At 46.1% G+C, this 25993-nt stretch overlaps 1 protein-coding gene across 2 annotated transcripts in view; it reads left to right on the top strand.

The window, feature by feature from the left end:
- Positions 1 to 25993, top strand: part of LOC308385302 (synaptic vesicle glycoprotein 2C-like) — a 71447-nt gene that overhangs the window by 14402 nt on the left and 31052 nt on the right. For both annotated transcript variants that reach the window (XM_080864144.1, XM_080864145.1), the window contains exons 3-4: positions 19331 to 19511; positions 22199 to 22350. In XM_080864144.1, coding sequence (XP_080720270.1) covers positions 19331 to 19511; positions 22199 to 22350 — 333 coding nt within the window. The remainder of the gene's footprint in view (positions 1 to 19330; positions 19512 to 22198; positions 22351 to 25993) is intronic.

A 25993-nucleotide genomic window follows, 5' to 3' on the forward strand; every position in this document is an offset into this window, starting at 1 on the left:
ATATAACGTAAAAGGTGAAATGCTATCTTGATGTGGGATGGTCCACTTTTTTTTTAACTCCCTGTCTTTTCTGTTACCCTGCTGTAATCCTGCTCTTACGCTCTAACACAACCTCTTTGTGTTTCATAGCCTCACTGGCGATCTGAAGATATGGGCCAGAGTTAATCTCTGCAGCATTGTGCTTCACCGCAGTTTAGCTATGGTAGACTGGCTCACGTACCTCCCGGGAGAAAAGGAGAGAGGCTGAGATTTTACACACTTCCTCTAAATGTCCTCTTCTCCTTTTCTCCTCCACCACATATGGCTTTAATTTGTCTGCCGGTGTTTTCCTGCATCACAATCACCCTTTTTGACTGTTTTAGTTCAAATGTGTGCTTGCTCAGATGAAACCATGCTGCAGGTGTAGTGTAGTAAGAAGACTTTAAAGGGGATTTTGGCCAGCTGATATTTGTTAAGTCTATCACCTTTGCATGCTGTGGTTACGTACTTATAGAGTCACAATCACCACAGACACCTGAAGTTTATCAGCACAGCAGAGTGATAAATAGGCTCTGTGCAGCTTGAGGTTAGCAAATTAAAAACCTAGGCTAAACATGTCCTCTTCACAACCAAGGACAGCATTGTTAGCTAATCACCCACTTAAACGATGTGGGCTTCATAGATAATTGGCAAACTTTCTGGAGGAAACCTGGTCTTGTTAGGAGAGACGCCATCCATCCCACTTTGTATGGAGCAGCTCTCATTTCTAGAAATATGGACAAATTTATTAAACCCCCCAAAATATGACTATCCAGAGTTGGGACCAGGAAGCAGAGTTGCAGTCTAACACGCCTCTCTGTCCTCTGTCCTCCTGCTACCCCCCCCCCCCCCCCAAAAAAAAACCCATTTCCACTGAGACTGTGTCAGCTGCCAAACAGACAAAAAACAAACTAAAAACCAGCAATAGACAACTTAAACATTAAAAAAAATTACAAAGAAAGAACAATACAGTATCCACATCTGAACCAAAGAGTAAAACAGTGAAATGTGGATTATTAAATATTAGGTCTCTCTCCTCCGAGTCTCTGTTAGTACATGACTTAATAATTGATCAACAAATCGATTTACTCTGCCTTACAGAAACCTGGTTGCAGCAGGAGGATTATGCTAGTTTAAATGAATCAACACCCCCAAGTCATTCTAACTACCAGAAATCTCGAAGCACAGGCCGAGGGGGCGGTGTGGCAGCAATTTTTCACACCAGCCTATTAATCAACCAAAGACCAAGACAGACTTTTTGTCACAGGCTGGGTCTCCGACCCAGCACTCTGAGTTCTCTTTGTATTTTTCTCATTTTTTGATATGTTATTAGTTTTTGTGTTATTTCCTATTTTGCCTTTAGTTTGGGCAGTTATTGATGATTGTTCCTGGGTTTTTTTATGTTTGGGGTTTTGTATTCATTCATCACGTATTAGGTCTGTCTTATTGTGTTGTCATGTTTAGTTTTTAGTGTTTCCTGTTTTATTCTGACAGTGTCATGTGTTCTTTGGTCATTGTATTTAGTTTCACTCCTCCTGGTCCTGTCATTAGATTCATGTCAGTCAGCTGTTTCCTCATGTGTCTCCACTTCCCTGGATCACCTCATGTGTGTATTTAAGCCTTTTGTTTTCTGCTTGCCTTGATCGGTTCGTCTGTTTATTTGACCTCAGTCTTAGTTACGGTTTTCGTCTGTTATGTATTATTAGTCTTAGTCATGGTCTTTGCTTGTTATTTTCCACCACAGTCATAGTTTAGGTTTTGGTCTCAGAATCAGAATCAGAATCAGAATCAGAAAGGGGTTTATTGCCAAATGTTGAGCAGGTTTACAACATTAGGAAATTGCTGCGGTGCTTCAGTGCAAACATAGTGTCATAAATAGCACTTAAATAGACATGAAAAAAAAAATAAAAGTAGGGATAAGAATTAAAAGTGCTACGTAGAAAGATATGTGCATGAGATATACATGGGATATATACATGAGAATAAGAATTAAGAGTGCTACGTTGAAAGATATATACATGAGTGCAGGTGGTGATCAGTGCCAAACATGGAATGATGCAGTGAACACAGCGTAGGGTCATGTGTTAGTGGCGGGAACAGTCATATGGTTATTGTTCATGTGTCCAACAGCAGAGGGGAAGAAACTGTTCTTATGGCGAGAGGTTCTGGTGCGAATGGACCGGAGCCTCCTGCCTGAGGGGAGCAGGTCAAACAGACTGTGTCCAGGGTGAGAAGGGTCAGCTGAGATCCGAGCTGCACGCCGCAATGTCCTGGAGGTGTACAGGTCCTGCAAAGATGGGAGTCTGCAGCCAGTCACCTTCTCAGCAGAGCGCACAACACGCTGCAGTCTCTGTTTGTCCCTGATAGTGGCTCCAGCGTACCACACGGTGATGGAGGAGGTGAGGATGGACTCGATGATTGCAGTGTAGAACTGCATCATCGTCCGTGTTGGCAGGTTGAATTTCTTCAGCTGCCTCAGGAAGTACATCCTCTGCTGGGCTTTCTTGATGACGGAGGTGATGGTGGGCTCCCACTTCAGGTCCTGGGTGATGGTGGTACCCAGGAAGCGGAATGAGTCCACAGAGGTGATGGGGGTGTCAGTCAGGATGATGGGGGGGAGTGGGGCTGTGTGCTTCCTGAAGTCCACAATAATCTCCACTGTCTTCTGGGCATTCAGCACCAGGTTGTTGTGGCTGCACCAGGACACCAGACGTTCAACCTCCCTCCTGTAGGCAGACTCATCCCCGTCAGAGATGAGCCCAATAACGGTGGTGTCATCTGCAAACTTGATTAGCTTGACAGACTGGTGGGTGGAGGTGCAGCAGTTGGTGTACAGGGAGAAGAGCAGAGGAGAAAGAACACAGCCCTGAGGGGAGCCGGTGCTGATGGTCCGGGAGTCCGAGACATTCTTTCCCAGCCTCACATGCTGCTTTCTGTCCGTCAGGAAGTCAGTGATCCACCGGCAGATGGGATCAGGCACATTCATCTGGGAGAGCTTGTCTCGGAGATGGTCTGGAAGGATGGTGTTGAAGGCAGAGCTGAAGTCCACAAACAGGATCCTGGCGTAGGTTCCTGGGGAGTCCAGATGCTGCAGGATGAAGTGTAGGGCCATGTTGGTGGGGTCGTCTACAGACCTGTTGGCTCTATATGCAAACTGCAGGGGGTCCAGGAGGGGGGCCGTGAGGGTCCTGAGATGGGAGAGAACTAGGCGCTCAAAAGACTTCATGACCACAGATGTCAGAGCCACGGGTCTGTAGTCATTTAGTCCAATGATCCTAGGTTTCTTGGGGACAGGGATTATGGTGGAGGACTTGAAGCAGGCAGGCACATGGCATGCCTGCAGTGAGGAGTTGAAAATGCCAGAAAACACTGGGGCCAGCTCGTTTGCACAGTGTCTGAGGGTGGCAGGAGACACGCCGTCTGGGCCGGGAGCTTTCCGAGCATTCAGGTTCTTAAACTGCTTCCTCACATCTGCTTCATGAATATGAAGAGTTGTGGTGGGAGGAGGTGGTGTGAAATCCTCTTTTGTGTGGGGTGAGGAGGGGGGTGTTGTAGGTGAACAGTTTGAAGGTGGTGATGGCTCTATGGAGGGGGGAGAGGTGGGGGAATTAGTGTCCAAAGTGCCTCTATTGTTGGGGCCGTTGGAGGTGTGAAGGCTGCCTGATGGCTCGTCAAAACGGCAGTAGAAGTCGTTAAGGGTGTTGGCTAAGAGCAAGTCATCAGTGGAGTGGGGGGTTTTAGGCTTGTAGTTTGTAATATTCCTCAAACCTTTCCACACAGAGGCCGAGTCATTCTCTGAGATCTGCTGCTGCATCTTCTCAGAGTGCTGATGTTTAGCAATGTCCACTTCTTTAGTGAACCTGTACTTGGCCTCTCTGTAGCAGTCCCTGTCTCCGTTTCTGAACGCCTTTCTCTTTTCCAGCCACAGCTTTTTGAGTTTAGGAGTAAACCAGGGTTTGTCATTGTTATAACTCACCCTGGTGCGTGATGGCACAATGCTGTCCTCACAGAAGTGGATATAGGAGGTGACAGTGTCCGTAAACTCGTCCAAGCTGTTAGAAGCAGCCTTCAATGTGTCCCAGTCTGTGGTCTCCAATCTCAGTACCGTTTAGTATTTTGTTTCTTAGTGTCTTGTCAGTTTATTTTGGTTTCCTGGTTTACTCCTGCCGTCATCTAATAAAGGATCACTTTCTGTTTAAACTTACACTACTCGTCATCATCTGCTTTTGGGTCCTGTTTTCACTCACATCGGCGCACCCCGCCGTGACACTTTTAATTCATTTGAAAGCCTGATGCTTAACCTTGTCTCCACCCCAGCTGTGAAACTCAGAAACCAGTCTTGCTTGTTATCATCTATCGTCCACCTGGGCCTTACACAGAGTTTCTGTCTGATTTCTCAGACATTTTATCTGATTTAGTTCTGAGCTCAGATAAAATAATTATTATGGGTGATTTTAACATCCATGTAGATGCTAAAAATGACAGCCTCAACATGGCATTTAATCTGTTATTAGACTCAATTGGTTTCTCTCAAAATGTAAAAGAACCCACCCACCACTTTATTCACACTCTCGATCTTGTGTTAACATATGGCATAGAAACTGAACATTTAACAGTGTTTCCTGAAAACCCTCTCCTGTCTGATCATTTCCTGATAACATTTACATTTACAATAATCTATTACACAGCGGTGGAGAGTAAACTTTATCACAGTCAATGTCTTTCTGAAAGCGCTGTAACTAAGTTTAAGAATATAATCCACCCACGGTTATCATCTTCAATGCCCTGTACCAACATAGAGCAGAGCAGCTACCTGAACGCTACTCCAACAGAGGTCGATTATCTTGTTAATAATTTTACCTCCTCACTACGTACTACTCTGGATACTGTAGCTCCAGTGAAAACTAAGGCCTCAAATCAGAAGTACCTGACTCTGTGGTATAATTCTCAAACACGTAGCCTAAAGCAGATGACTCGTAAGCTGGAGAAGAAATGGTGTGTCACAAATTTAGATGACACACAGCTCTATCTGTCCATGAAGCCAGATAATACACACCAATTAGTTAAACTGCAGGAATGTCTTAAAGACATAAAGACCTGGATGGCTGCTAACTTTCTGCTTCTTAATTCAGATAAAACTGAGGTTATTGTACTCGGCCCTGAAAATCTTAGAAATATGGTATCTAACCGGATTCTTACTCTGGATGGCATTACCTTGGCTTCCAGTAACGCTGTGAGGAACCTTGGAGTCAGACTGCTTTCTTCCATTTGCGCAACATCTCTAACGTTAGAAATATCCTGTCCCAGAGTGACGCTGAAAAACTAGTTCATGCATTTATTACTTCCAGGCTGGACTACTGTAATTCATTATTATCAGGATGTCCAAAAAACTCGCTGAAAAGCCTTCAGCTAATCCAAAACGCTGCAGCAAGAGTCCTGACAGGGACTAGAAAGAGAAAGCAGATTTCTCCTGTATTGGCTTCCCTTCATTGGCTTCCTGTTAAATCCAGAATTGAATTCAAAATCCTGCTCCTCACACACAAGGTCTTAAATAATCAGGCTCCATCTTATCTTAATGACCTTGTAGTACCATATCACCCTATTAGAGCACTTCGCTCTCGCACTGCAGGCCTACCTGTTGTTTCTAGAGTATTTAAAAGTAGAATGGGAGGGAGAGCCTTCAGTTTTCAGGCTCCTCTTCTGTGGAACCAGCTTCCAGTTTGGATTCGGGAGACAGACACTATCTCTACTTTCAAGATTAGGCTTAAAACTTTCCTTTTTTGCTAAAGCATATAGTTAGGGCTGGACCAGGTGACCCTGAATCCTCCCTTAGTTATGGTGCAATAGACGTACAGTGGGGCAAAAAAGTATTTAGTCAGCCACCGATTGTGCAAGTTCCCCCACCTAAAATGATGACAGAGGTCAGTAATTTGCACCAGAGGTACACTTCAACTGTGAGAGACAGAATGTGAAAAAAAAAAAATCCATGAATTCACATGGTAGGATTTGTAAAGAATTTATTCGTAAATCAGGGTGGAAAATAAGTATTTGGTCAATAACAAAAATACAACTCAATACTTTGTAACATAACCTTTGTTGGCAATAACAGAGGTCAAACGTTTACTATAGGTCTTTACCAGGTTTGCACACACAGTAGCTGGTATTTTGGCCCATTCCTCCATGCAGATCTTCTCGAGAGCAGTGATGTTTTGGGGCTGTTGCCGAGCAACATGGACTTTCAACTCCCGCCACAGATTTTCTATGGGGTTGAGGTCTGGAGACTGGCTAGGCCACTCCAGGACTTTCAAATGCTTCTTACGGAGCCACTCCTTTGTTGCCCGGGCGGTGTGTTTTGGATTATTGTCATGTTGGAAGACCCAGCCTCGTTTCATCTTCAAAGTTCTCACTGATGGAAGGAGGTTTTGGCTCAAAATCTCACGATACATGGCCCCATTCATTCTGTCCTTAACACGGATCAGTCGTCCTGTCCCCTTGGCAGAAAAACAGCCCCAAAAGGGCTCATTCTGCAAAGTTCTTAAATGGTTGGACATTACAGGAATGGCTTAGAGGATGCCCATTCAATCTGTGAGCAAAGATACAGAGGGTCACCTGGGTGAGGATGTTTGCTGTTGAGATACCCAAAACATCTGATGAACCCAGGAAACATCACCGATTATGCATCCTAGGAGATATTACTTAAATACACGAGAGACTAAGAGCTTAGCATACTTTATTATTGAGAATATCTGAAGTGGAAAAAAGTCCATGTGTCACATGTGAATTGTTCCAGCTTGTACACTTAGCACTTGCACTGCTATGTGTGAGAAAATAAGGATCTGAGTGAAATCGTTGTTTTGACTGGAATTATAATCAGCTGACTGGGTAAATAATTTCACACAAGCAATTTGAAAACTTATGCAGTGCGAACCACAACCTGTTAAAGCTAGCAAGGCTAAAATTGTTGGTCAAAGCAGGATCAATAATCAAATTGCATATTTCCACACTTACACTTATTATTCTGAGTACATACAGCTACATGAAATGCTCCACAGGTACCCACATGGTGTATTCATAATGGCCCAAAGTCTCAGTGTGGAATGATGTATACTTCTTGCCTTCAGAGTTCATCATCACTACATGAAGCGAAGAGAGGAAACACTCAGACAGCATAAAAGATGAATTTAGCTTCCTGATCTGATAATTGAAGCCAACCTGGAAGTGTCTTAAATCTGGAATCTTTTTAAAGGCCACCAATGAACGATAGCTGTGGTTGTTGAAAGACGTCATATCCTATTAAAACCCAGAGTGTACATAAAGTGTTACTTTATACCTTGGCACATACCTTTGACGTTGCGTGATGAACTCTGTATTCCTCGTCCACAGGTAAACGCAAAAAAGGAGTTTTAAAAAAAATCTCCGTTTTCGGTGATTCAAAACGGCGTTTACGTGTGGACGAAACAGCTGCGTTTTCAAAAATACCCGTGTAGGTGTGGACTTAGTGTAAAAGAGTTAGTAGTTTATTTCCTTACTACCTGTAATTTATTGCAGATTACTTGTATTTGCATAATTGCTTGCTAAATGTTTGAGGTCTGAAATAAACCGCAATGGAGCAAAATATGGGTGTATGTGGTTGGAGGATGTGTGCGTGCGTGTGCGCAAACATTTTTCTTGTAAAACAAAGGGGGGCCTACCAAAAAATGTTTGGGAACCACTAATTAATGCCAGAATGTGTGTTGCTCCCAGGGGTCTTCTCCTCCTCCCTCCCTGAAACAAACTGTTTGTATGATTCCCTGCAGCAACCACCTGTCAATCACAGGTGGTCTTCAGGGAATCCCCTCATCTGTTGAAATCCTGAAGCTCTCCTCTCATCCATGCCAGGACATTGCATGGTGACAGGATGAGAAAACAGAGCAGAAATGTGTCAAGAGAGAATTACACTTGCACATAAGAGCTAATTACTGTGGAAAAGTAAGTGGCATGCATGCAGACTGCTGAGACTCCACTGCTGAAATAATCCCACTGGATGCAACAAAAGCTACACAGTGTAACATTAGAAGCAGACACTGTCTGGTCTTACTTAAGAAGAAGATTAACACTTCATACTTAACAGTTCAGGTGTTTTCAGAACAACTTTAGTAAGGTTTACTTTGCACTTCTGAGGTCCTGTGACTACAAGTGTTTGAGAAATGGAGGCAAGTCATAACCCTTATATGTGTTTAGGGTGGTTGACCATGGCTGTGATACTCTGTGAAAGACGTTGCTGTACAATGTCATCCTTTTAGAACTTTTTACGGACAATATATAATTTTGTCATTTAGATGTTTTTATCTAAACACACACTGAATAAACTTCCAAATCCATCTAGGTGGCTAAAAATGCAGTGGTATGGTGTACTTTTCTACTCAAGCTTTTTTTATTTTTTTATTTTTTTTATTTATGAAATTCCACATTCACCAATATTCATCCAAGCTAATCCAGTCTACATCCAAATTTCTTAATTTTAATGTGAATATTTTAATATTCACATACTGATGAACACACCAGAGAGCAACTTGGGGTTCAGTATCTTGTCCAGGACTTTAAGGTCTTTGAGGAGAAAATGTTCACTTATTCCCTAATATATCCCACCCACTAACAGTGGCCGTGATGAAGAGATAGTCAGTGTTATTTGCTATTATGCCTTATCAGTGTAAATATGGAACTATAAAATTTGAATACACTGTTGAATTGCAATATCTGACAAAAAAAATCACTCTGGTGCCAGGGCTGATTGACCATTGCATGTTTTGGGGGCTTAAATATCTATTTGTTTTAACCATTGAGTATGATTCATGCATAAATCACTTATTTATGATACAGTATTTGATTTTACTGCAATACCAATAGGTTTCTAATCTTGTAAACTATCTCAAATAACATCCATCAAGTGAACTATCACAATCATGTCATTTTATTTTCATATTAATGATCTAATAACTGATCAGTTTGTCATGCTGACAATGTGCACAGTCAAGTAACACTGATGAAATGGAAACTTTGTTGGTTTCTTCGGTAGTTGGTAATCAGGGTTGGAATTGTAACTCACAAAAAAGTCATGTGTTAGACTTATTGAGAACACAGGCTGTTTTACAAGAGGGATCTGGTCAAAAAAGCAGTCCTTTATCTTTACATTTGTAAAAGTAACAAGTAATCTAAGGCTGTTTTATTTATGTATTTATTCATTTTACATTACACTCCTCCTTGAATCGCTACCTTATCGTGGTGGAGGGGTTTGTGTGTCCCAGGGATCCCAGGGGCTATGTTGTCTGGGGGCTTTTGCCCCCTGGTAGGGTCTCCCATGGCAAATTGGTCCTGGGTGAGGGACCAGACAAAGAGCGATTCAGAAGACCCTTATGAAAAGGATATCGAGGGAACAGTTTACCGTGCCCGGGATAGGGTTACCGGGGCCCCGCCCTGGAGCCAGGCCCGGGGAGGGTGCCCGAGGGCGAGCGTCTGGTGGCCGGGCCTTAGTCCATGGGGCCCGGCCGGGCACAGCCCGAAGAGGAGACATGGGCCCATCCTCCCGCAGGCCCACCACCCGCAGGAGGCGCCATAGGGGTTGGGTGCATTGTGTGTCGGGTGGCGGCCAGGAGCGGAGGCCCTGGCGGGCTGACCCCCGGCTGCCAAGACTGGCAATAGGGACATGGAATGTCACCTCTCTGGTGGGGAAGGAGCCTGAGTTAGTGCGTGAGGTTGAGAGGTACCGGCTAGATATAGTCGGGCTCACCTCTACGCATGGCTTGGGCTCTGGAACCAGTCTCCTGGAGAGGGGCTGGACTCTGTCTCAGTCTGGAGTTGCCCCTGGTGAGAGGCGGCGGGCTGGGGTGGGTATTCTAATATCCCCTCGGCTTGCTGCCGTTTCGTTGGGGTTTTTCCCGGTGGACAAGAGGGTTTGTTCCCTGCGCCTTAGGGTCGGGGAACGGGTCCTGACTGTCATCTGCGCTTATGCGCAGAGTGGCAGTTCAGAGTACCCAGCCTTCTTAGAGTCCCTGGGGGGGGGGGGGGGGGGGTGCTGGAAGGTGCTCCACCTGGAGACTCTGTTGTCCTGCTGGGAGACTTCAATGCTCACGTGGGTAACGACAGCGAGACCTGGAGGGGCGTGATTGGGAGGAACGGCCTCCCTGATCTGAACCCGAGCGGTGTTTTGTTATTGGACTTCTGTGCTAGTCACAGTTTGGCCATAACGAACACCCTGTTCGAACATAAGAGTGTCCATAAGTGCACGTGGCACCAGGACGCTCTAGGCCGTAGGTCGATGATCGATTTTGTAATCGTATCACTAGACCTGCGACCATATGTTCTGGACACTCGGGTAAAGAGAGGGGCTGAGCTGTCAACTGATCACCACCTGGTGGTGAGTTGGATCAGGTGGCGGGGGAGGATGCTGGACAGACCTGGTGCACCTAAACGCGTAGTGAGGGTGTGCTGGGAACGTCTAGCAGAGGCCCCGGTCCGCGAGATCTTCAACGCACACCTCCGGCAGAGCTTCAACAGCATTCCGAGGGAGACTGGGGACATTGAGTCCGAATGGACCATGTTCAGCGTCTCCATTGCCGAAGCTGCTGCATTGAGCTGCGGTCGCAAGGTGGTTGGTGCCTGCCGTGGTGGTAATCCCCGAACCAAATGGTGGACACCAGAGGTGAAGGGAGCCACCAGGCTGAAGAAGGAGTCCTATCGGGCTTGGTTAGCCTGTGGGACTCCGGAGGCAGCCGACAGGTATCAACAGGCCAAGCGGAATGCGGCTCGGGCAGTGGCTGAAGCAAAAACTCGGGTGTGGGAGGAGTTCGGAGAGGCCATGGAAAAAGACTTTCGGACTGCCTCGAAGAGATTCTGGCAAACCGTCAGGCGTCTCAGGAGGGGAAAGCGGTGCTCTACCTGCACTGTGTATAGTGCTGGCGGAGCGCTGCTGACGTCGACTGAGAAAATTGTCAGGCGGTGGAAGGAATACTTTGAGGACCTCCTTAATCCCACTGACACGTCTTCCGAGGAGGAAGCAGAGTCTAGGGATGAGGGGAATGACCCGCCAATTTCCGGGGGCGAGGTCACTGAGGCAGTTAAACAACTCCTTGGTGGCAGAGCCCCTGGTGTTGATGAGGTCCGCCCCGAGTTCCTGAAGGCTCTGGACGTTGTAGGGCTTTCTTGGTTGACACGCCTCTGCAATGTTGCGTGGAGATCAGGGGCAGTACCTATGGACTGGCAGACCGGGGTGGTGGTCCCCATCTTTAAGAAGGGGGACCGGAGGGTGTGTTCCAACTACAGGGGGATCACACTCCTCAGCCTCCCTGGGAAAGTCTATGCCAGGGTGCTGGAAAGGAGAGTTCGTCCGCTAGTCGAACCTCGGATACAGGAGGAACAATGCGGTTTTCGTCCTGGTTGTGGAACACTGGACCAGCTCTTTATCCTCTCGAGGATACTTGAGGGTGCATGGGAGTTTGCCCAACCAGTCTACATGTGTTTTGTGGACTTGGAGAAGGCATTCGACCGTGTCCCTCGGGGTGTCCTGTGGGAGGTGTTGCGGGAGTATGGGGTGTCTGGCCCATTGCTACGGGCCATTCGATCCCTATACGACCGTTGCAAGAGCTTGGTTCGCATTGCCGGCAATAAGTCGGACTCGTTCCCGGTGGGTGATGTGCTCCGCCAGGGCTGCCCTTTGTCTCCGGTTCTGTTCATAATTTTTATGGACAGGATTTCTAGGCGCAGCCAAGTGGCGGAGGGCTTTCGCTTTGGTGGCCTCAGAATCTCATCTCTGCTTTTTGCAGATGATGTGGTTCTGTTGGCTTCATCGGGTGAGGGCCTCCAGCTCGCACTGGAACAGTTCGCAGCCGAGTGTGAAGCAGCGGGAATGAGGATCAGCACCTCCAAATCTGAGGCCATGGTTCTCAGCTGGAAAAGGGTGGAGTGCCCACTCCGGGTCGGGGATGAGTTCCTGCCCCAAGTGGAGGAGTTCAAGTATCTCGGGGTCTTGTTCGCGAGTGATGGGAGAAGGGAGCCGGAGATCGACAGACGGATTGGGGCTGCAGCTGCAGTAATGCAGACGCTGCACTGGTCCATCGTGGTGAAGAGGGAGCTGAGTGTAAAAGCGAAGCTCTCAATTTACCGGTCGATCTACGTCCCTACCCTCACCTATGGCCACGAGCTGTGGGTAGTGACCGAAAGAACAAGATCGCGGATACAAGCGGCAGAAATGAGCTTCCTCCGAAGGGTGGCTGGCCTCTCCCTTAGTGATAGGGTGAGAAGTTCGGCCATCCGGGAGGGGCTCAGAGTAGAGCAGCTGCTGCTCCACATCGAAAGGAGCCAGCTGAGGTGGTTCGGGCATCTGACAAGAATGCCCCCTGGGCGCCTCCTGGGTGAGGTGTTCCAGGCATGCCCCACCGGGAGGAGGCCCCGGGGCAGACCCAGGACACGCTGGAGAGATTATATCTCTCGGCTGGCCTGGGAACGCCTTGGTATTCCCCCGGATAAGCTGGAGGAGGTGGCTGGGGAGAGAGAGGTCTGGGCCTCTTTGCTTAGGCTGCTGCCCCCGCGACCCGGCCTCGGATAAAGCGGATGAAGATGGATGGATGGATGGACATTACATTCCTGGAGAAATATTAGATTACTTGTTACTTCTGTATTACTCAATAACATGTGCCCAGATGCGCTGCCACACATTTATCATTTAAATCCATCCAAATCTAAATCCTTATTCTAATAAGCACAAGTGTGAACATAAAACTGAAAGAAAGCTTAAAACCATCTCAAAGAGAACTTTACAGTGATTGCCAAAGAGATTCTGTAGAAACGGGTATGGATAGAAGTTGAAAAAGACAATTTAGACTGCTATCTCTGCTTTTCTTAACCGTAAAGGTCAGGCTCTGGCTGCTTAACTGGGGTCAGCATGGAGTCAACTTTGTATTGCCATGCTGCCATTGCAGGTACTGTGGCTTAGCAGTAGTTGTCACGATCCTGGGTCTTATGACCCAGTGTTTTGAGTTTTAGTTCATTTTGATGTTTATAGTATGTTTAAGCTCATTAGGTCTCCTAGGTTCATTTGCTTATTAGTTCCCCCTTGTGTTTCCAACCCATGTTAAGTCTCCCCTGCTCTTCATGTGTTTCATGTCTGTGTCTTACGTTGTCAAGTTCTGGTTGTCATGTCTGCGTCTCATTATGTTTCCTATTTTATTTTGAAGAGATCTTGTGTTTTTATATTATGGTTTATGTTTTGAGTCCTTTGTTGTACTGTTTCTTGTTTCCCTAGGTCTGTTATGGTTATCATAGGTTTAGTTCTTTGGCTTTGTCATATGGCTTCCCTGTGTTCCATGTTATGTCCACTGTGACGTTTTTGTACCATGTTTCAGGTTCCTATGTTCTGTCTCCCCAGTTGCTGTTAAGTTTGCATGTTTAGAATTCAGTCAGTGTTTCCTGTTTTACTTTGAAGGTCCATGTCTCATGTGAGTGTTTCTAGTTTTGCTTCCCTTGTCTCGTCACTCCCGGGGGTGAGTTATAATGACTGCCTTTCACACATCCCACCTGAAGCCATAACTGAAAAGGACAATAAACTCACCCCAGACACTGTTGGAGTCTCCCTTTTGGATGATGACATAGACTGGGAAAAGTTTTTTCATTTTGCTCCCTTTGAACAGGGAGAAATCAAAGACAATAAGCACTCGCCAAAGGCTGCAAATGCTTTTAAAGGAAAAACTGTGAGCAATGTCACCAGGTCTAAAACACTCAGTTCAGGGTCTGTCAGTTCAGGTTTTGTCAAGTCTGGCTCAGTCATCCCTAAGTCAGCTCACTCTAAGACTATTAACCCGAGGACGTCAAAACCTGCTAAAACAAAGACTGTAAAACAGGGTGGGAAAAATGCTAAATTCATTTTGGCTAGGTCTGTTTTTGTCGACCCAGTACATATTAACCCTAAGCCTGCCAATTCTAAGACTGTTTTTTCTGAGCCCGCTCCTTTGCCTGCTTGTGTTCCTGCTCCCGAGGTAGCTCGGGCCCAGCGTACCCCTGCACCCGTACCAGTTCCTCGGGTGAGGGAGGCTGAGGTCCAGTTGGTCCCTGCTCTGGTTTCCAGGCCGGCTGAGGCTCTGTCAGTTTCTGCACCCGTACCAGCTCCTCGGGTGAGAAGGGCAATTGCCCAGCCGTTGCCGGTGCCTGTCCCGGCTTCCAGGGTGAGGGGGGCTGTGAACCAGTCCACCCCTGCACCCATGCCGGTCCCCAGGGTGAGGTCAGCCAGGATACAGCCCGTCTCTGCACCTGTACCTACTCCTCGGGTGGGAGCGGCTAGTGTCCGGCAGGTGCCTGCACCCATTCTTGTTTCTGCTGAAGGCTCAGGCAACCCCGCCCAGCAGTCCTCCCTGTGTTCCAGAGGCTCAGGAGAGTTCAGTCCACAACCATCACCACCATCACTACTGCATGCTTTTCAGTCTATAGCTCAGTCATTAGCTCTGTTAGCAGCCCAGTCCATAGTTCATTTTCCTGTGTTTCCGTTAGCTCAGCCCTTAGCCCACTGTGCAGCTCAGCCAGCTCCCCAGTGTTTAGCTCAGTCATTTGTTCCATCACCTGCTCAGCCTTCTGTTCAGCCAGTAGTCTCTGCACCTACTGGTCCTGCCACTGCGTCAGCTGGAGGGCCCGAGGATCCCCTCCTCATGCCACGTCAGCTGGGGGTTCAGGAGAACCGCACCAGCCTCATGCCACATCAGCTGGAGGGCCCGAGGAGCCCATCCAGCCTCATGCCACGTCAGCTGGGGGTTCAGGAGAACCGCACCAGCCTCATGCCTCGTCAGCTGGAGGGCCCGAGGAGCCCGTCTGGCAACCTTCCCCGTCAGCTGGAGGGTCCGATGGGCCCGTCCAGCCTCCTGTCTCCGCTGGAGGGTCCGAGGGGCCCGTTCAGCCTCTCTCCGCGTCAGCTGGAGGGTCCGAGGGGCCCGTTCAGCCTCCTGTCTCCGCTGGAGGGTCCAAGGGGCCCGTTCAGCCTCCCGTCTCCGCTGGAGGGTCCGAGGGGCCCGTTCAGCCTCAAGCCACGTCAGCTGGAGGGCCCGGGGAGCCCGTCCAGCCACCATCTACTTCTGCGTCGTCTGGTCCAGCCGCGGCCTCTGCTTCTGCCACGCCTGGTCCGGCCTCCGAGCCTTTGTCCTCCACGCCTGGTCCAGCGATTGTTACACCCCCGTCCAAAGTACATCCAGCACCTCGGCATCGTCGGCCAGTTTCTGGGCCTCTAGCCGGACGTCATCGCCGTCGTGGTCGGCCCCCAGACCGCCTTCGCCTGAGTCGCCGCCGTTGCCTTCCACACGGTCGGCCCCCTGACCTGTCTCTACGTCATCGCCGCCGCCGCCGTCTTCCACGCGGCCGGCCTCCGGACCCGCTCTGTAGCCGCCGCCATCTTCCACGCGGCCGGCCTCCGGACCCGCTCTGTAGCCGCCGCCATCTTCCACGCGGCCGGCCTCCGGACCCGCTCTGTAGCCGCCGCCGTCTTCCACGCGGCCGGCCTCCGGATCTGTTCTGCCGCCACTGCCACTTTTTCACGTGGCCGGCCCCGGAACAGCTGAATTGTGAACTTTTGTGCTGTCGCCCCCCGGGTTGACCTTCTGACCTCTTTGGACATTTGCCTCCCTGTTTTGAACTGTTTTTGTGTCTTTGGACTCAGTTTTGGTTCATGCTCCTCATCTTTTGTTTGGTTTCGTTCCCTCTGTCCGGGTCCCCCGCCTCCCGCCCTGGGTGGGTTGTTCTCTGTTTGTCTTGTGTTTTGGTTCTCGGGTTTGGGCTGTCGGGAGCCAGCCCTTGGGGGGGGGGGGTGATGTCATGATCCTGGGCCATGTTGGCCCAGCAGTCTTAGTATTCATGTCTTTTCGTGTATTGTTCCTTATTTGATTTCCCCTTGTGACTTTTATCCCCTGTGTGCCCCTCTATGTATCTGTGAGCCCTCGTCTCCCCTCCTTGTGTTTCATTCCATGTTTCCCCAGCCCACTATGCCCGTGCTCTCTCTCTCCTCCTGTCTGCACCTCTGTGTACTTCCTGTTTTACTTTGACAGTCTCCCTTCAGTGTTGTTTACTCCTGCCATGTCTTGTTATGTTTATCTGTGTCAGCTGTGCTCCCATGTGTGGCCACTTCCCCTGATCATCCCTCTTGTGTATTTAGTCTCTGTGTTTCATGTAGTCTGAGTCGCGTCGTCTGTGTTCCCACCCTCCGTGTTTCCATGCCCAGTCTTTTGTATCCCCAGCCATAGCATAGATTGTTCCCAGTTTAGGTTTGTTTAGTTACTGCTCTTGTGCTGCCCTCATTCTTGTTTCTTTCGTGATCATCAGTCACAATAAAAGGCTCGCTTTTGTTTAAGTGCACTCCCGTATCCTCACTTGTGTTCGCACCTGGGTCCTCAACACACTCTCCACACGGTCTGCCACTGCGACCGTGACAGTAGTGGATAGTTGTGTCTATCCAGTGTCCAACCCAGTATCACGGCAAAGCAAGTATGTATATGCTGATCCACCGTGTCCATTTCCCGCTTTGCCTATCCAAAACGTGAAATGGGCACGCATGCAGAAATAGCATTACCAGCAAGGGGAAATAATATAACCACGAAGTCGGTAGTGAGCAAAAAACGTATGAAGTGCATTCCAGGATCCGTAATTGTCAGAAACGATTAAGCTAGGCGGCTGATTTGTATGTACATGCAAATGTGTTAATAATGTCTATTTAAACCCCCCCCCCCCCCATTATTTTCATGTTGGCTTGAAATAAAATATCTCACTCTGCTGTTACTGCAGTTTACTGCAACTTACTGCAAGTGTGTCCTTTTCACACTTTGGATAGGCAAAGCGTGAAATAGACATAATCAAATGGCGTATCTATTACATGTTTTGCTGTTTTCTTAGAATGAATATGTCATGAACCGCTGTGTGGCAGGCAAGCAGGAGTGGTGGACCCAAAATGCAGAACTCAGACACGGAAGTGAAACTTAAGGCGCAGCTTTATTGCTGGGAAAAACCTCGTACAAACTAAACTCACCAAAAGAAAACCAAAAGTCAGAACAGAGGAACCAAGGACTGAAACACTGGAAAGAAACACTAAACTGGAGCAGGAGACCAAACACTAGGAACATAGAAGCAGAACACACAGCTAGATGAGGGTACGACGCGACACTGACACAGAGAAACACAGGGCTTAAATACACAGATGGCAGTAATCAAGGGATGAGAGACAGGAGGGGAACACACCTGGGAGAAATCACAGCTGACGAGACAGGGGAAACGTAAACTGAGCACACTCACATATGACACAGACCTTCACAATAAAACAGGAAACTCAGACACATGGAACCAGACAAGACATTGAACTAAACAGACAGATTCACAAACAGATGGGGTGACACCATAGACAGAGACACAGACTCAAAGGCAGACCAAATATAACACACAGAACTCAAACAATAATAATCATCATCATCATAAACTAGAAAATGATAACTAAAAGCGCTGGGTCACCGACCCAGGACCATGACAGAATAAATTATATTTAATGTCACTATTCATAGTACGGTGAAACTAGCAATTAGTGGCCTTCAGTTACAACGTCAGTATCTACATGAAGATTCATGGGGCTCTACTGCAAGCACTACTGGATGGATGCACTGTTTTCAATATCCTTGGTCATGCTGTTGTTAAGCAGTCTCACTTACTAATTTCTTTTATGTGGGAGTATTTATACCACTGGGATTTTAAAATGCATTTGTATGTATGGTTTCCTGCTTGAGAAAAGCACTTAAAACCTTTTCCCCCATGTGCTTCAGTGCCTCTAACTGACCCTTGCTAATTTGCATAAAGGCCCTTAAGGTCTGACCTGAGTTTGAACCCAGCAGGAAATCACAAATCCAATCTCAGAATGCCTCTCAGATGCCCCATCACCCTCCCCCTTTATTACAGATACAAACTCAGCGTGAGTGAAGCCATAAAACAAATGAGCTAGTGCTCCCAGATAGCATCTTCTTCAGTACACACGTTCAGATGTAGCTACACAAATCAAAAAGTGTCAACAGTTTGTGCAGAATGCAGCACTTTTGATATTCAGTTTGATATTTGTAAGCCAGCTCGAGTGAAGCTTCACCTTTATATCCTACTACCTATAGGAGAGCCTTCTCTGCAGCTGAAGTGCATAGATCTAGGGGCTGTCACCTGTAATGAATCACTACCTCTCACCATCATGTCTGCCCAGCTTGATAAGGCCCTCCACTTTCAGCGTATCTGTCCCATCACCGCAAACATGGGGGGAGGTGGGGGGTGCTGCTTCCTATCATCTGCCAGGATTATTTCAGGTGCTGCCATGTCAAACGCCTTCCTCCGCAAATTATCATTTTTATTAGAACATAGGGAGAAAAGTGGGTTGTTTACAGGACAACCCTAACCCCTCTCCACCACTGCCACCCAATGTCTTTACTGCATGGGAAGAGAAATGACCCCAACCTTGCACAGGTAAGCAGCAGTACAAAGAAACAGAGCCACAAAGTCAACTGCTGCTCTATTTTTCCTAGAGACACTTTAAGAAATATCAGTTGTCAGACAGTGATTTGATTTGGAGAAATTTAATATATGGTCAAATCTTCATTACACCGCAAAATGTACAATATTAGGCTTTCAGCAAAAAAAGAAGAAAAAAAAATCTTGAGTTACCACATCATGAGATCCCATTGAATAGATAAATATTCTAAGCCGAAGTTTTTGAACGACATTATTGTGTGTGAGCGCTGAACAGTCTAACATGTTGTTAGGACACTGAGCAGCTCTTGTAATTTAATGCATTTAAGACTAGAAGTACCTAACATATGCCCATCTAGCTGAGCAGAGCGTAAGTGAGTAAAAACAAATAACTAGACATAAGAAATATCAAAGAAATCTGTTTTTGTTTTTTGTGTCTAAACAAAAACAAAATCTATTTTGTATTCAATTTTTTCTCATTTTCTTCCATGTGTTATAGAAAAAAAAGTAAAGCAATAATTGGATGTTAGATTATGGGATTATTTAAAGTCTGTAGTTTAAGTACTGACTGTAAGTTAAGTCAGTTTTAGTGATGGAGTTTTTGTTATCTATGAACTCTAGCTTAAAAGCTGTGTGTGTTGTGAGGATGCATGAATAAATTGCTGAAACTGTCTTCTTATATTCCAAAATGTAAAATGGATTTTGTTTACTCAGCGGTTTCAGTAACAAACACTTGACTCCAGATGGTTGTGATCATTTATAGCTCTCCCTCTTTCTCTCTCTCTATCTACCACTGTCTTTCCCCCTGTCTCCCCTCCTCCAGGCAGCATTGTGTATCTGGGGATGATGTTTGGAGCCTTTTTCTGGGGTGGCCTCTCAGACAAAGTGGGCCGCAGACAGTGCCTGCTTATATCCATGTCAGTCAACGGCTTCTTTGCCTTCCTTTCCTCCTTTGTCCAGGGCTACAGTATGTTCCTCTTCTGCCGCATGGTGTCTGGCTTCGGGTAAGTTTGTTTAACTTTCCTCTTCTCACGCTCCTGCAGACCCTCTGATCTATCTTCCCACCACTTCCTCTGCTGTCTCTCCTCCTCCAAATTCAAAACACATGACAAGAGGTTATACTAACTGCCAGGCATCCGCTCTTCCTCATACCCAGGGGTATAGAAGAAATAAAGCAAAAGAGAAAGGTCTGCAGAAATCAGCTAGTAGTGTAAATGAACATCTGGGTGTTTTAATGCTAGCATGGTCTGCTTGGCTGCACAGATCCTTGACAGCCCTCCCATCTCAGTGACATGATATCCTTTTTTAGATTGTATAGTGTATGAACATTTAGATCAAGTTGTGATGGCTTAAGCTGGTGCTGCTTCATGACTAGACCAAAATGGATATTCAAATCAGAATGGGCCACAGTGCCTGAGGGCATTCATGATTGGTTTACCTGAGCTGCACTCAGCTCTTGTGCATTTAATTACAGTTCTGTAAGCAACCAGTAAACCTCACATCATCTGAAAAACAGCTTCTGCCTTAATGGCTTTAAAATTTCATTAGCAGCTTTAGCTTTTATGTCACCACTAGTTGTCAATCTGTATGCAGAAAGTAGTCTATGGTGTGGGATGGTATCTATGATTGTACATATACCTTTGGGAATAACAGCAAAGAGGCATTGCTTTGTAAGGGGTCACTGAGATCTTCTGTTTTGTTTTCCATCCTCATTCTGGCAGAAATACGATCTGGCATCCAGTGCTGTGTGTTTCACTGTTCCTTTCATTGAGTTTTTCCTACCTTATTAGCATTGCTATCAGAAGCTGTCTCAGCAAATAGGAAAAGACATTCACAGCACAGTGCCATAATAAAAAAAAATATAAGAATTCACACAGATTAAGTTTTAGTGCAATCTTACTTAATGTTCTAAACCAGTTTGTCATATCAGTCACTCCTCTGGCAAAACCTTAAACAGGTTTTGACATTTTTAGAATGAATATCATAGACAATTATTTTCATACATATATAACCTCTTACTGTAAGTTTCTCCCACGCAGACATGAAGGAAGCAGGACAAAAGGCACAACCCAATCTCATCAGATTCTCGGGTGTCACCACAATCTTGAATATTTACTGGATACTTTATACATGGTTGGTTTTTTTGTTTTTGAGAATTGAAAACAAGCCATATACATTTTCATTTGCTTTAAGCCTTTTTGCAGTTACGCAGTTTCTATGAATATGTAATGTTGATGATCTGAAAAGGTTTTGATTTTGTTTTATTTACTTTATCTTAAATGGAAAGGGGTGTACCCCACCTCTAATTAAGTGTTAGGACAGGCTCTATCACCTCATCTTAGACATATAAGCACTTTGAAAAATTTATGAATAAATGGATGGATTATCTAATATTGGCATCTTTCAGGTAATACAAAGCATATGGCAATGCAGATTCTTTACTTGTTCCTCATGAGTTAGCGCTTAGTTTCTACATGTAGTGAGAAATTAAAATGTCACAGATGGCTGCTCAAGTGAGAAATTTGGGATATAACAGCTACAGCTCAGATCAGACTTTAAAGGAGAAGTTCAACATTTTCAATACATGCTATCTTTGTTTTTCTCCAAAGCCATCTATCCATATTAAATTCAGCTAATTAATGTTGAAATGAATCAGAAACAAATGTATAATAATAAAAGAAATGCTGATTGCTCTTTATCTGCCTCTCATTTGCAACACTGTAGTCAACCATAAAACTGACAGTAAAACCAGTGCATCTCAAAAAGTTGTGCATAGATGAACATACCTTTCAGAAGTTTTTGTATTGTTAAAGCTTTTTTTATTGATCTGTAGAAATAACTAATACATTATCAGATACTGTATTTTCATGAACTATGAGCCATTATCATCAAAATTAAAACAAAAAGGCTTCGTGTTGAATGATTACATGAAAATGTAACTTTCTGAAATAAATTATGAAAAAAAAAAACTTTTTGATGATATTCTAATTTTAAGAGATACACTAGTAAGATTTGCCATTTGGTTTTTTTCCTCTTCAAATATGTACGACACTCTGAGGCTATGAAAAAAATGGGCACTGTCACTGCAGTCACAGATGGGCTCCTTCTGACTCTACTGACACCTCACTGAAAGGGTTCAGTTCAGTGCACCTATCCCTCACATCAACACAAGATACAACAACGTACTAATATGGAACAATGCAATTTGAGACATGTTCACTATGTTAAATTTAAAGGCCACACAACCTGTGATTCTGGAAAATGATATAATAAGCAAGTTTGATAGAAAGCAGCAAAGATGGCTCAAAGACTGTAATATCCTGTGTGCTACAGTGTGGTGATTTTTCATTTTCTTTGGTCAAGAAGATGACAGTATAGTTTGTGCAAATAAATACTAAGCTGCAGTGGATAGTGCCGTTGCCTCCTGATGATCTGGTAAGACTCAGAAAATAAGCCAGAATAGTGTAGAATCTGCTTTGTGACATGAATGAACAAAAAATGTGCGAAGACATGTTCTAAAAAAAAGTTTCAGACGTTTGTACAATTCACAGTGACAAATGAAGAAATGTTTTCTGTAACAATAAATCAGTTTCATATTGTGATAAATGTTCATTGTTGCAAGCGCTGATGAGGCAAATGAGGATTGCCTTTTTGAGCATGCATAGCTAATTACAACAAGCTGTATTTACAGGATCGGTGGAGCAGTACCGATAGTATTCTCATACTTTGCGGAGGTGTTGGCTCGCGAGAAGAGAGGAGAGCATCTGAGCTGGCTGTGCATGTTCTGGATGATTGGAGGAATTTATGCCTCAGCCATGGCCTGGGCTATCATCCCACACTATGGTGAGTGACATGATGTACCACTTCTAAAAAAGGTTACATTAACATGACAGCAAAGCAGCACTAAAGGGAAATCATTAAAATGATCGAAGAAATTTGTCATAAAAATGTTAAAGTGTATTATTACATTTTCCCACCTCATAATATTGCTCCTTTATTTTATATTTTTGCTTTTTTTTTATATTATCAAGTTAGTAGAGTTTACAATGAACAGATAACCCAACCAGATTTAGGAAGTCATTCCAATTCAATGCAATTCAATTCAGTTATCTCAAGGTCTTTTATATTGTAAGGTAGAGACTGTGTCAATAGTACAGAGAAAATCCCAACAATTAGACGACCCTCTGACCACTTAACGAAGGTTGGATGGAAAAACTCCCTTTTAACAGGAGGCAGTCATCATGTGACTGGTTCTGGGAAGAGGGAAGGAGACAGGACAGAAGTTAGGTGAGATGATCGCAGTGAAGAAAGGCCAGATGTTTTAACATTGAGTCCAATGTGGAAATACCCTGAACTGGGATTTGTTTCAATGGCCAGCAGAGGGCGAATGCTCTGGTTGCCAAAATGAAACGATTGTACAGACGTAGAAAGAAAACAGCCCTTGTCTTCCTTAATCTACCTTAAATGAACACTTTCATAATGAGTTTATGGTCTCAATTGCTAGTTTACACTGTTACTGAATACAACATGACGTTATTACCTAAACCTACTCTGTGAATGAGAAGCCAGTAATGTATGAGCACGCAGTGCTTTATGATTCACTATTCTCTTATCACATCTATTTTCAAAACACCAATAAGGTGTTCAAGGCCTTAACATGAGACTTCAAAAACCAGGGGATGATGTAAAAGTGCTTCTATTTATCATCTACCTTTCACATCTATCTTCCCCTCACTCCTGGCTGATTGTGACTGCTGTTTCCTGAGCCTGTGAAAAATAATCCTGATGGTAGAAAAAGGACCAATAATGTTAAAAGTACTGTGTCACCAAATGTATAATAAAAATGTTATTAAAAATCAGGGACAAGTGGTATAACCTATGTGGGTGTTCATCATGGACAGAATATATATTGAAATAATGCTGCCAAGGTGTGTTATGAGAAATACTCAAAAAACTATGCACTGAAGTTTAATGGAGACTCATGCTAGGGACGAAACTACTCTGCTACCCTGTAACACAAGCATGTAATGCTAAATCACTGGAGTACATCAGTGAAAGCCTGTGCCTGGCAGTAACGTTTTCTATGCAAGCTATAGTCTGTGGATGTTTTGTTCCACTGCTAAGAACAGAATAAAGTGTCTAATGCTCATCATATGAGGAGGAGATAAGGGTGTCGACGATCTTGGATTGAGAACACCAATTGATTGTGCCTCTGTTGAATGAAACAAGGCTGCACTGGAACTGGAACAGACATGTGAGGTAATTATAGACATTTGCATCTTGACATGGCAGATTTCTTGTTATATAGGACATCCTTTGAAGTCATCCTTGTAGCCCACTACGGGCTAACTTTAGCCAATCAGATGTAGAGATTACAGCAAACAAAAGATAAGGTCTAAGGAGCTTGGAAAGAAAAGCGTCTGGACTTCTTTAAGTTGCTTGAAGATGTTTCACCTCTCATCTGAGAAGCTTCTTCAGTTCTAAAAGTCAAATGGTGGAGAGACCCAGATTTAAACCCAGTGGGAGTTTCCCCCCAAAGAGGGACAAAGGACCCCCTGATGATCCTCTACCAAATCACATGAGCCAAGGTTTGAAAATGGGTGTGGGTCACAATCAGCCAGGGTTTCGGGTGAGCTCATTGTGAAACCTGGACCCACCCTATAGGGCTTTGGAGTGTGATGTCACAGGGGTGGGCGTGGAAAGGATTTTGGCCTGATGCACCATTTTCCGGGTCCAAACAAAGCGCAAGCGAAAAAGGAGCGAAGGCACACACAACAGGTTCGTCCTTGCTGTGTGGTCGGCTGCAATGTTCGATCGCATGACCGGCACGGGAATGAGCTTAAAAAGGGTTTGTCTTTTTATTCTTTCCCAAACTGAAAGCAACATGAGGGAGCTTATATGGCGGACCTTAAAAAATGAAGGCGTCTAGCCTGGATAGCAGCCGTGAGATGAGCTGATATCCAGTTCGCTTCCATCTCCAGATATCTGTTGGTGTTCTCCAGACATTTTCACTCCGGTTCTATATATGTTCATATCACTCTTTATAGCTTAATAATATTATTGTTGGGGCTCTCGAGGTTTTAGAAATTGCGAACAAACATAGAATTGAGTGACTGTGCAGACATACGTGCTACGTAACCCATCCATCCATCCATCCATTTTCATCCGCTTTGTCCGGGGCCGGGTCGCGGGGGCAGCAGCCTAAGCAAAGAGGCCCAGACCTCCCTCTCCCCAGCCACCTCCTCCAGCTTATCCGGGGGAATACCAAGGTGTTCCCAGGCCAGCCGAGAGATATAATCTCTCCAGCGTGTCCTGGGTCTGCCCCGGGGCCTCCTCCCGGTGGGACATGCCTGGAACACCTCACCCAGGAGGCGCCCAGGGGGCATCCTTGTCAGATGCCCGAACCACCTCAGCTGGCTCCTTTCGATGTGGAGCAGCAGCTGCTCTACTCTGAGCCCCTCCCGGATGGCCGAACTTCTCACCCTATCTCTAAGGGAGAGGCCAGCCACCCTTCGGAGGAAGCTCATTTCTGCCGCTTGTATCCGCGATCTCGTTCTTTCGGTCACTACCCACAGCTTGTGGCCATAGGTGAGGGTAGGGACGTAGATCGACCGGTAAATTGAGAGCTTCGCTTTTACACTCAGCTCCCTCTTCACCACGACGGACCGGTGCAGCGTCCGCATTACTGCAGCTGCAGCCCCAATCCGTCTGTCGATCTCCGGCTCCCTTCTCCCATCACTCGCGAACAAGACCCCGAGATACTTGAACTCCTCCACTTGGGGCAGGAACTCATCCCCGACCTGGAGTGGGCACTCCACCCTTTTCCGGCTGAGAACCATGGCCTCAGATTTGGAGGTGCTGATCCTCATTCCCGCTGCTTCACACTCGGCTGCGAACCGCTCCAGTGCGAGCTGGAGGCCCTCACCCGATGAAGCCAACAGAACCACATCATCTGCAAAAATCAGAGATGAGATTCTGAGGCCACCAAAGCGAAAGCCCTCCGCCACTTGGCTGCGCCTAGAAATCCTGTCCATAAAAATTATGAACAGAACCGGAGACAAAGGGCAGCCCTGGCGGAGCACATCACCCACCAGGAACGAGTCCGACTTATTGCCGGCAATGCGAACCAAGCTCTTGCAACGGTTGTGTAGGGATCGAATGGCCCGTAGCAATGGGCCAGACACCCCATATTCCCGCAACACCTCCCACAGGACACCCCGAGGGACACGGTCGAATGCCTTCTCCAAGTCCACAAAACACATGTAGACTGGTTGGGCAAACTCCCATGCACCCTCAAGTATCCTGGAGAGGATAAAGAGCTGGTCCAGTGTTCCGCGACCAGGACGAAAACCGCATTGTTCCTCCTGTATCCGAGGTTCGACTAACGGACGAACTCTCCTTTCCAGCACCCTGGCATAGACTTTCCCAGGGAGGCTGAGGAGTGTGATCCCCCTGTAGTTGGAACACACCCTCCGGTCCCCTTTCT

The sequence above is a fragment of the Rhamphochromis sp. 'chilingali' genome, assembly GCF_963969265.1.
Source record: "Rhamphochromis sp. 'chilingali' genome assembly, chromosome: 2".
NCBI classification, from domain to species: domain Eukaryota; kingdom Metazoa; phylum Chordata; class Actinopteri; order Cichliformes; family Cichlidae; genus Rhamphochromis; species Rhamphochromis sp. 'chilingali'.